The 12,581-nt window shown below is 44.6% G+C and overlaps 1 protein-coding gene across 4 annotated transcripts in view; it reads left to right on the forward strand.

Moving 5' to 3' along the window:
- The first annotated feature begins 996 nt into the window (after positions 1-996).
- CEACAM19 (CEA cell adhesion molecule 19) overlaps positions 997-12,581 on the forward strand; it is a 35,623-nt gene continuing 24,038 nt past the window's right edge. For 3 of the 4 annotated variants that reach the window (XM_073601266.1, XM_073601268.1, XM_073601267.1), the window contains exon 1: positions 997-1,084. In XM_073601266.1, the coding sequence (XP_073457367.1) occupies positions 1,063-1,084 (22 nt within the window). In that variant the 5' untranslated portion in view covers positions 997-1,062. The remainder of the gene's footprint in view (positions 1,085-12,581) is intronic. The other variant, XR_012236212.1, reaches the window with a different exon arrangement.

Consider the following 12,581-nt stretch of genomic DNA (forward strand, 5'->3'; position numbering starts at 1 on the left):
GAAAAATTCTTCCCTGTAACCTCCAATTTATTGGTTTTAGCAGAGGTTTGCCAAGACCTGAAACTTATTTCAAGGGTTCCTCTAGGGTAAAAAGTTTGAGAAAAGTAGGCATAGAGGAATAACGTGTAATATTGAATAAGGTAAGTTATCCTCTATCCACTAGACTGAGAGAGCATTTATCCCTTGCAATAAAGGGGGACCCATTGCAAGGCTATTTTTTTTTTTTGTGATTCCTGGAGTTCAGCATTAAAAGTACATACCTTTTTTTTTTTTTTTCTCAAGTCCCACCGTTCAGCCTCCAGGAGGGAAATTAGATCCCTGTGTAAGCTAGAAGGCCCAGCGTAAGCTAGAAGGCCCAGCATTAGCACATGGACTGAGCTACATGGCTATAGGCAAGTGCAGTCTGTATTCTCCACTGCAGGTAGCGCTCTATGATTTCCTCAGTCACCGGGGGGGGGGGCAGATTCCCCGTCTGTCAGGGACAGTGATTAAAGATGGAAAAGGTTCCAGAAGAGTAAAGAGAGTGTAGGGGCTAGGTCTACCTCTTCTAGGAAGCATTCCCTTTGGGTGTGGACCAGCCAGGCCACATTCCACTCATCGTGGCAGATGGTGTAGGCATCTTTCAGTCTTCAAACCGCTGTTCTACTGCTGTTACAATTGTAAATGGCTCCAGACGGTCTTGATTCCCCACTGGGCATGTTTGTAGTTGCTGAACATTTCCACAATAAATTGCTATTGGAAAACTTAGACTCTGTATTCACTGCCCGCTGCACCTAGACCACATGGTCTTCTATAACCAGAATGACCAAGTATTTTCTGTGGCTCCCATGCTGAATGGAGAGGTGAGAGAGTGATAAAAAGGCAAGTATGTGCTGCCTGGGATGGGGTGGGCAAAGCAAAGGTTTATTTTAAAGCCAGCAAACTAATTTAATGACTCATAGGAAATAACAAGTACAGCTTTGTAACCACGTCCACCTATGTGACACCCCGTGTGCTGCTATAGTTTATATTTATCCCCTGTATGTCGTTTCTGGGAGAGAAACGACCAGACAATAAACTACAATGACGGGTTTGGCTGTTACAGGTGAGTTCCTTTTTCTCAGAACTTGAAATATAATACATGCCTAAGCAAAAAAGCATACCAGCCCTTTTTAAATGGGATTTCCAATCTATGGTAAAATCTCATAACAGCTTCTAGGCCCCTTTGGTTCAATCTTTTCTTCTTATATTTTTCATGTTTACATACCACTGATTCATGTGTATTACTTTTTCATCCATATAGCATCACACTTTGTTTCTTGGCATAATTCTATTGTGTGGTGATACTTGTGGGGAACAGACAAGCTAGTCCAGGGTTTCTCGACTAGGATTCCATAGAGCCTTAGGGTTCCTGCAGAGGTTGCTAGGGGCTCCTTGAGCAATTTCTGCCTCTCAGATAAGTTCCCACTGACACAATTGATCTTTTTAGCTATCTGTATGGGGGTAATTATCCCAATGACCACAAGTCCACTGACCATCAAACTAATATGTCATGAGTGGTAGATATAGTAATCTTTAGCAGAGGTTCCCTGAAATTGGAAAGTTATTTCAAAGTTCCCTCTCTGTTAAAGAGGTTAAGAAAGGCTAGTCCATTAAGTCTGCTCCTTTTTTTTTTTTTTTTTTTTTTTTTTGAAGGCGGTTTATTTCTTTTAATTAACATGTTATCTAAAGTATGTCTAAGTTCACGTACAGTTGATAGACTTAAAAACAGACTTCAGCAGAGGTTGTAAGCATTCACTGCTCTTTTGGTAAAATATTTTTTACTTTTTACCATTACTCTTGAACAATCTTCCTGCTAGTCCAAAGTCATGCTCCTATGTTTTTTAGCTATATTTTATGGAAAAAGCTAAATTAACCTAAAACAGGGTTTCTCAACCAGGGTTCCATGAAACCCTTGGGTTCCTCCAGGAGGTTGTTAGGGGTTCCTTGAGCAACTTCTGTCTTCCCACTGAAACCATTGATCTTTCTAGCTATCTGTAAGGGAGTAATTCTTCCCAATGAACACTAGTGTAGGGAGCATTCTTCCCACTGACCATCCCACTAATGTATCATGAGTTGTAGATAGTAATTTTAGTAGGAGTAATTCACAATAAGGGTCATTTACTATAGAGCCGAAAAATGATCCTGCAGTCCCAGAAAATAGCGCCCAATTAAGACTTCAACTCTCAGAAACTGGGCACTAATGTAAATGGAAAGCTGCACTCTTGCCAGCAAAAATGCCTGTCAGATCACATATGCAGGAATAGTGGAAGTCAATGGGGCTTGAACCTGCAAAATCCAAAGTTCTTATTGAAGGCTTATATGCAAGTTCTTTGCCATAAAAAGTGTTTGGGGACCTGGGCCCTGCCTCAGGGGACATGTATCATTTGGAAAAAATGTTTTTAAAACGGTCATTTTCATTCAGGAGCAGTGATTTTAATAATGAAACAATAAAAATTCCTTTAAATATCATGCCTGGGGGTTGTCTATAGTATGCCTGTAAAGTAGCGCACCTTTTCCGTGTTTATTACTGTACCGCAGCAAAATGACATTTCTAAAGGAAAACATTTCATTTAAAATTGCTTGTGGCTGTAATGAATTGCCAGTTCCTGGCAATATAGAGTTAAATTCAAAGAGAAAAAACGGCGTAGGTTCCGCCCACCAGTCCATACCAGATCCTTAAGGGGAACTCCACGACAATTTCTTTTTAACAATGGCATAGGCCCCCCCCAAAAATCCATACCAGACCCTTTTTTGAAATTTTGATGCAGGGTTCCCCTTAATATTCATACCAGACCCAAAAAGCCTGGTAATGGACCCACACCATTTTTGTTAAAGTTTGGTGAGGGGGGGGACCCCATGCAGTTTTTTAGCAATTTTTTTTGCTGGCATTTTTTTGTACTTTCAGTGGGGAAGCCTCTGACAGCTGAAGATTCATTGGTTGTTAGCTTCCCGGCCCCCCGTTAGCAACCAGCTATATACAGTGTTAAAATAATAACCGCAAAACGCATCAAAAATCACATCACAAACGCAACAGTTGCGTTTCTGGTGCAGTTCCATTGAAATCTATTACCCGTAAATCGCGTGAAAAAAGTCCCCGACCATTTCCAAAAATGCACTGATGTGAACTAGTACCATAGGAAACCATGTTAAATGGACTGTAGAGCATTTGGCAATTTTCAGAAACACACTAAAAAATGCATAGGTGTGAACCTAGGGTCAGGGCCAGTTCACACTGGAACGATGCGGGAACTCTGCGAATCCAGTGCGGGTTCCCGCATCGCATAAAACTCGCAGGCAGTTCACACTGCCATATGCAAACTGCTGGGAGTGTCAGTAGAAAGCTAATGACACTTCCAAATCAGTTTGAATTTGCAGTTCGCTCTGCGATATGCAAACAACACCCATGTGATCCGATTCTGCTGCGGACCAAAAAAAGGGTCCATTTTAGTCCAAATGCGATGCAAATTCAACCATACAATCTGTATGGCTGAGTTTGCATCACACAGACATCGCATGTGATTTGCAGTGCGGGGCAAATCACATCCTATGTCGGACAGCACAGCAGTGTGAACCAGCCCTAAGGCCCTTTTCACACTTGTGCGACTTGTCCTGCGACCATAGACCTCAAGATTACACTGGTATTGCTTCAAATCACATCAAATTTGCTGCAAAATAGCGGTACTTTCAGGTCGCACAAGTGTGAAAGGGTCCTTAAGGACCTCAAGTTGTATGAGAAGTCGGCCAAGTGTGAAAGGAACCTAATGAGATTCATTGTTAACACCTTTGAATTAAGCCCCATTTGCACTTGTGTGACCAATGCCTGTGTAATCTTGCTGTATATGGACGTCAAGTTGCATCAAAGTCAAACCAAAGTAGTGCAGGGACGAATTTGACCCACTTGCAAGATGCACAAGTGAGAATAGTGCCTAATTCAAAGGTATTATCCATGAATCTCATTCATACTGCTGCGACCTGAAAGTCACACTATTTTGCTGCTGCAACTTGGCCCCAACTTCTGGGAATGCCTGTGTAACATTGCGCCCTATGTACCTCAAGTCACATGAAATTCACACCAAAGTAGTACAGGGACTACTTTGAAGTTGTTGCAACTTGAAGTAGCACAGATATGAATGGTTATCATTGAGAATCATGGGGTACAACTTGTCATACAACTCGAAAGTCCAAATTTGCTGGAAAAGTCGCCCAACTGTGAAACGTCATATATTTTAATAGAAAGGAGCTCTCATTTATATTTGCATAGTCCTTACTGATTTACATCAGCAGAACAAATGCAGGAAGTGAGGTGTGCACATGGGCCAGAAGCAAATGTATGGTGATGCCAAACAAATCAATGAACCCCACATTGAGTAAGCACAAGTACATATCCTACACTTACCTGGCAAATGAGCAGCACCTCCTCTTTGCTAAAGAGGAACCTCGCCATGTCCACCTAAACGGAGATCCTGACCAGCACAGGAACTTACGGGTGATTATAATAATTTATTTCCGGGTCAGAAGGTGAAACCATGCTCTTTTGATCGCAACCGCAATTGGAATTTTTTTTATTTTTGTTTATTTGCAGATATGCAAATCTGTATTTCTACATATGATATTTGAAGGTAAACTTAAGGGAGTTCAATAAGAAATGGTGTCCCTGGGATAGCAGCAGGTTAATTACAAAGACAAAGCCCCAGTTTGAGCCCTGGTTCACACTGAGAGCGGGAGGAAATCGTGCGAGTTTAGCTGAACTCACACAATTTCATTCTGCGGGAGGAATTTGAGAGACATCTGTGCAGGTTTCTGCACTTGAAAAAAATAAAAATTATATATCTGCGCTAAGTGAGAAACGTTTAAGTGATATGAAAAATTATCAATTAATGTCCTGTAGCTAAGTACTATAACCCAGATATAGGGCACAAAGTAAAAATACAAAAGATAAAATGCAGCGCTAGGTTTAAGCGCAAGATAACCCTGTGCATGAAAACATATGAAAATAAATATAACACTGTGTTATTAAAGTGCAATATGACCATAAATTGCGTAAATTCAAATAAAGTGCAACTATGCTGTGCAAATGTGATAAATTGTGTTATATGCAACCGAAATATGAATTTTTAGTGCAATCCTATGCAACAATGCAGAAGTCGCACAAAAGTGCAAACAATATGTAAATGATAAAGTGCAAATCACAATAAATCACAAAATGACCCTGTGCACGCAGGTTTCTGCACTGTCCAAAAAAAATCCCACCCAAAGTTGCCAAAAAGTACAGAAACTACTTTTGGAAATTGCAGCGCCGCAGCAATTAGAACGGTGCAATTGCCACCGATTTGACATGTCAAAACGCACCAATGTGAACCAGGGCTGACACATACAACACAGCCTATCCAACCAGCTGAATTCATTACTTGCAATTCTCCATAGCTGATAGGCTGCTTTCACACTGGGGCATCGGCGGTAAAGAGCTGCTGTTTTTAGCGGCGCTTTACCGTCGTTTTTGGCTGCTAGCGGGGTGCTTTTAACCCACGTTAGCGGGCATAAAAGGGTTAGACCGACACACAAATCGCCGCTGCCTATTCAATTCAATGGGCAGGAGCGGTCACCACTCCAAGGATGCTTCTTGCAGGAGGTTTTTTTTTTAACATCCTGCCAGCCTTAGTGTGAAAATATATATAATATATATATAAAGATTCCATCTTTATCATTTATTTGCAGGTGTGCTGAAGAGATTTTTTTTGGTGCACAAATACATATAGAAATTATGTGTAAGTTCCCCAAAACCACCACCCCCAAAACTAATTAAAAAGAAAGAAAAGAGAAAAAACAAACAAACACGCTCAATAAATGTACTTTTATTTTGCCAGCAGAAACAATTATGTACATTGCTTTACTAGCTTCAAAAAACTTTCTACAGGATATATGGTGCTACATTTAGCAAAACAGTTAGCAATTGGGTTTTAAGGGCTCTGATCATAGGAGCTTACAATCTAAAATTTGTGTAAACCTTAGAGTGAACACAGCTTTACTTTCAGTGTATAACGGGCAACACATCACATTTTTATCTGCAAGATTATAGAAACATACTTAACAGTCATTCTTACAAAGCATTCCAACATAATAATAAAAAAGGCCCATGTTCAAAATATAACACCCGCCACCACCCCACAAATCCACACATACATAGATAGGTGACCATGTTCTGTTTGATCTCATTGCTTAATTGTGTACACAGAAATGGAGCTTCTAAGAGTAGAAGGTCAGCACATGCTCCCAAACCATGTTTACATAGTCAGACAGGAATACACACAAAACATTGACAGCATGGCCACATAAACCCACTGTTTGCTTAAATTCTGGTGCATTTTTTCAATAAAAAAAAAAAACAGCCCTAAATGGGCATTTGTCAATAGGCACAATATCATTCCTTCTCCCCCCACAAATCACAGCAAAAAAAAACCTGGCCTTCTCAGGCCAAACGAAGCAGCCCCCCCCCCTTCGTGTATGTCTAAAGTGATTGCACCTGATGAGCAGGAACACATAATAGTATTTGTAACTGTGTTAGCCCTTGGCTATGTGCATCAAATCTCCAACTACAAGCCATAGATCGAAGTTTATTTGCATGCACATAAACAGTTTTCTAAGCATATGTACCTGTGCAGTGTAAACCCTACAATTTTAAATGTCCAGGTCCCTGGGCATGATTAGTGCTAATAAACATTAACATCAGTCCCTGGCTGCAATGAGCTTCCAATCTAAAGTCCAAAACTAACTTTCTTACATTAGAGACTATTTATACAGGAGACAAATAAAGTGCCAGCATGTCGTTGGAGTGTGGCGAGAAACCCACACAGGGAGAGCATATAAACTTCACCACAAGCATTAGCATGTTGGGGAATTGAACCAGCAACTCCAGTGCTGCTAGACAGAATTGCTACCCACAATTGCTACCCGCCAGCAGGCAGCCTCACACATGTTCTCTGCATCTCTGTGGTGTGAACCAGCCCTAAGCCCATAGCCATGCTCAGTGTCACAAGCAATATACACTATATTGGCCTAAGTATTGGGACGCCTGCCTTTAAACGCACATGAACTGTAATGACATCCTAGTCTTAGTCCGTAGGCTTCAAAATTAATTTGGCCTACTCTTTGCAGTTATAACAGCTTCAACTCTTCTGGGAAGGCTGTGCACAAGGTTTAGGAGTGTGTCTATGGGAATGTTTGACCATTCTTTCAAGTGCATTTGTGAGGTCAGGCACTGATGTTGGACGAAAAGACCTGGCTTACAATCTCCGCTCTAATTCATCCCCAAGGTGTTCTCTTGTGTTGAGGTCAGGACTCTGTCCAGGCCAGTCAAGTTCCTCCACCCCAAACTCACTCATCCATGTCTTTATGGTCCAAATCATTTGATGGAGGGGGATTATGATGTGGGGTTGTTTTTCAGGGGTTGGGCTTGTCCTCTTAAGGGCCGTACACACGATCGGACTTTTTGACAACAAACATGCAAATTAGCTGTTTTGGAGCAACATCCGACCGTGTGTACGCTCCATCGGACAAACTTTTTCTGTTTCCATCAGACTTTTGTTGGCTGTGCGAACGCATAAACTTTCCGGCAACAAAATTCCGATGAAGCAAAGTCCGATCGTGTGTACACAAAACCATCGGACTTTTGTACAAAGTACAGTACGCAGCCGTGAGAATGTTTCCAGCGCGATCCCATCATGCTGGTTCACAGCGACAGGGTACTGTACATCTCGCGCTGGCTGCAATAGGGAAAAACACATTTTCCTACTGCAGCGGGCGCGAGAGGGAATTCCCCTCTGGGGGAATACCAGGCCCTTCGGTCTGGTATGGATTTTAAGGGGAACCCCCTACGCCGCCTCAAACTCCATACCAGACCCTTATCCAAACACGCAACCCGGCTGGTCAGGAAAGGGGGTGGGGACAAGCGAGCGCCCCCCCTCCTGAACTGTACCAGGCCGCATGCCCTCAACATGGGGGGTGGGTGCTTTGGGGAGGGGGGCGCCCTGCAGCTCCCCCCACCCCAAAGCACCATGTCCCCATGTTGATGAGGACAAGGGCCTCTTCCCGACAACCCTGGCCATTGGTTGTCGGGGTCTGCGGGTGAGGGGCTTATCGGAATCCGGGAGCCCCCTTTAATAAGGGGGCCCCCACCCTATGTGAATGAATATGGGGTACATCATACCCCTACCCATTCACCTAGGGAAAAAAGTGTCAATAAAAAAAACACACTACAGCTCCGGGGTCTTCTTCCGACTTCGGGGGTCTCTCCGGCCTCTTCTCCCGGTGTCCGGTTCTTCTCCGCTCTCTCTGGCCTCTTCTCCTGGTGTCCGGTTCTTCTCCGCTCTCTCTGGCCTCTTCTCCCGGTGTCCGGTTCTTCCCCCGGCTCCTCCGCTATCTTCTTCCGCTAGTGGCCCGATCTTCTGCGCCTTCTTCCCTCTTATCTTCTTCCGATGTTGACACAACGCTCTCTCCCGCTGGAATGCTGTGTGAGCGCTCCGCAATTTCTTATATAGGTGGTGACCACGCCCCCTTATGACATCACAGTCCCAGCATGCCCCAAGACTGTGACGTCATAAGGGAGCAGTGTCACCACCTATATAAGTCATTGTGGAGTGCTCACACAGCATTACAGTGGGAGAGAGCGTCGTGTCAACATCAGAAGAAGAGCAGAGGGAAGAAGGCGACGCAGAAGTCCGGGCCACCGCTAGCAAAAGAGCGGCAGAAGAACCGAACACCAGGAGAAGAGGTCGAACACCGGGAGAAGAGGGCGGAGAGCGTGGCAAAGTCGGAAGAAGACCCCCGGACCTGTCTATTAAATTACTATAAAAACCTGCTTAGTGTGTTTTTTTTTATTGACACTTTTTTCCCTGGGTGAATGGGTGGGGGGCTGGGATCTGGGGGCCCTCTTATTAAAGGGGGCTCCAGGATTCTGATAAGCCCCCGCCCGCAGACCCCGACAACCAACGGCCTGGGTTGTCGGGAAGAAGCCCTTGTCCTCATCAACATGGTGACAAGGTGCTTTGGGGTGGGGGGGCCACAGGGTTCCCCCCTCCCCCAAAGCACCCACCCTCCCATGTTGAGGGCATGCGGCCTGGTACGGTTCAGGAGGGGCGCTCGCTCGTCCCCACCCCCTTTCCTGACTGGCCGGGCTGGTAAGTTAATTGATCGTCTTTACAAATTTTCAGAATTGTCTTAATAGACATGTTGGTAAATGATTATATGCTACCAATTGTAAAAAAATAAAAGAGGCATCCCGGGATTAGTTGTTAGACTGATGTTCATAGCCATCTCTTGCCTATAAAAAAATTAAACATGATAATAATAGCAAGAAAAACTACCAGTTTAAAATAATGCTAAATAAAAGCAAAGGAACTGCACAAGCATTCGCAAACACCCTTATTTTGTGAATAATTTTTTTGTGAAGTGGGTATCTATATGAGTTCAAATAAGTGCTTACAATGCTCACAATTGAATATGGGTACAAGTGTAGATCTGTATAAAATACATAAATAAGTCATTTTATTCTTTTATCCTTATCTAATGACTTTTTGTTTACAAACTTTTTTATTTGGTACAAAAACTGGTACAAAGCAGTTTGACAGATATCAAGAGAAGTACATATAAATGTAGATAATCATACAATAGATTATATATATACGTTTACAGTGGTGGTACATTTTAGTGCATATATATCAAGTAGTTCCTATAAAATGTTTTAACAAAAGGAACAGTAAAAACTCTTAATCCAAAGTTATAAATTTGCATGAGTGAACCAAGGATTCCATTTTTTGTCAAATATATGTTTTGAATTATTTAGGGTATGAAATATTTTTTCCATAAGAAGAATATTGTTGATTCTTGTTTTAAGTTGGGAAAGAGGTAATAAGGGGGATTTCCAGTGATATGCAATGAGCCAGTGAATGGCAACGCATATTGTGTGTACCAGTCTCATATGTAAAGAATTTAGACCAATGATAGGTGAGAATTAGGCTCGATTCACACCTATGCATGTTGCTTTTGAGCGTTTTTGGAGTTTTTTTTTTGATGCTTGCCACGTTTTTGAGCAGCGTTTTTGTAGCGTTTTTGCAGCGTTTTTTACAGCGTTTTTGGTGCGTTTTTGATGCGTTTTTGCCTTTTTTTTTTTTTAACCACTTAAGGACCGCCTAACGCCGATTTACGTCGGCAAAGCGGCACGGGCAGGCAAAATCACGTACATGTACGTGATTTGCCTTCCGCGGGTGGAGGGTCCGATCGGACCCCCCCCCGGTGCCCGAGGCGGTCCCTTTCTGTTCCCCGGCGATCCGAGATGAGGGGGAGGCCATCCGTTCGTGGCCCCCCCCTCGCGATCGCCGCCGGCCAATGGGAACATTCCTTTGCTGCTGTTTGCTAAACAGCAGCAAAGGAAATGATGTCATCTCCCCTCAGCTCGGTATTCCGTTCCAGCGCCGAGGGGAGAAGACATCAATGTAAGTGCACAACACACACACACACAGTAGAACATGCCAGGCATACAAAACACCCCGATCCCCCCCCCAATCACCCCCCCCCATCACCCCCCCCGTCACAAACTGACACCAGCAGGTTTTTTTTTTTTTTTTTTTTTCTGATTACTGCATAGTGTCAGTTTGTGACAGTTACAGTGTTGGGACAGTTAGTATTACCCCCCTTTAGGTCTAGGGTACCCCCCTAACCCCCCCTAATAAAGTTTTAACCCCTTGATCACCCCCTGTCACCAGTGTCGCTAAGCAATCATTTTTCTGATCGCTGTATTAGTGTCGCTGGTGACGCTAGTTAGGGACGTAAATATTTAGGTTCGCCGTCAGCGTTTTATAGCGTCAGGGACCCCCATATACTATCTAATAAATGTTTTAACCCCTTGATTGCCCCCTAGTTAACCCTTTCACCACTGATCACCGTATAAACGTTACGGTTGACGCTGGTTAGTTCGTTTATTTTTTATAGTGTCAGGGCACCCGCCGTTTATTACCGAATAAAGGTTTAGCCCCCTGATCGCCCGGCGGTGATATGCGTCGCCCCAGGCAGCGTCAGATTAGCGCCAGTACCGCTAACACCCACGCACGCAGCATACGCCTCCCTTAGTGGTATAGTATCTGTACGGATCAATATCTGATCCGATCAGATCTATACTAGTGTCCCCAGCAGTTTAGGGTTCCCAAAAACGCAGTGCTAGCGGGATCAGCCCAGATACCCGCTAGCACCTGCGTTTTGCCCCTCCGACCGGCCCACCCAAGTGCAGTATCGATCGATCACTGTCCCTTACAAAACACTAAACGCATAACTGCAGCATTCGCAGAGTCAGGCCTGATCCCTGCGATCGCTAACAGTTTTTTTGGTAGCATTTTGGTGAACTGGCAAGCAAGCACCAGGCAGCGTCAGGTTAGCGCCAGTAGCGCTAACACCCACGCACGCACCGTACACCTCCCTTAGTGGTATAGTATCTGATCGGATCAATATCTGATCCGATCAGATCTATACTAGCGTCCCCAGCAGTTTAGGGTTCCCAAAAACGCAGTGTTAGCGGGATCAGCCCAGATACCTGCTAGCACCTGCGTTTTGCCCCTCCGCCCGGCCCGGCCCACCCAAGTGCAGTATCGATCGATCACTGTCCCTTACAAAACACTAAACGCATAACTGCAGCGTTCGCAGAGTCAGGCCTGATCCCTGCGATCGCTAACAGTTTTTTTGGTAGCGTTTTGGTGAACTGGCAAGCACCAGCCCCAGGCAGCGTCAGGTTAGCGCCAGTACCGCTAACACCCACGCACGCAGCATACACCTCCCTTAGTGGTATAGTATCTGAACGGATCAATATCTGATCCGATCAGATCTATACTAGCGTCCCCAGCAGTTTAGGGTTCCCAAAAACGCAGTGTTAGCGGGATCAGCCCAGATACCTGCTAGCACCTGCGTTTTGCCCCTCCGCCCGGCCCAGCCCAGCCCACCCAAGTGCAGTATCGATCGATCACTGTCACTTACAAAACACTAAACGCATAACTGCAGCATTCGCAGAGTCAGGCCTTGATCCCTGCGATCGCTAACAGTTTTTTTGGTAGCGTTTTGGTGAACTGGCAAGCACCAGCGGCCTAGTACACCCCGGTCGTAGTCAAACCAGCACTGCAGCAACACTTGGTGACGTGGCGAGTCCCATAAGTGCAGTTCAAGCTGGTGAGGTGGCAAGCACAAGTAGTGTCCCGCTGCCACCAAAAAGACAAACACAGGCCCGTCGTGCCCATAGTGCCCTTCCTGCTGCATTCGCCAATCCTAATTGGGAACCCACCGTTTCTGCAGCGCCCGTACTTCCCCCATTCACATCCCCAATCAAATGCAGTCGGCTGCATGAGAGGCATTTTCTTTATGTCCTCCCGAGTACCCCTACCCAACGAACCCCCAAAAAAGATGTTGTGTCTGCAGCAAGCGCGGATATAGGCGTGACACCCGCTATTATTGTCCCTCCTGTCCTGACAATCCTGGTCTTTGCATTGGTGAATGTTTTGAACGCTACCATTCACTAGTTGAGTATT

Source organism: Aquarana catesbeiana, linkage group LG10, assembly GCF_042186555.1.
Source record: "Aquarana catesbeiana isolate 2022-GZ linkage group LG10, ASM4218655v1, whole genome shotgun sequence".
NCBI lineage: Eukaryota > Metazoa > Chordata > Amphibia > Anura > Ranidae > Aquarana > Aquarana catesbeiana.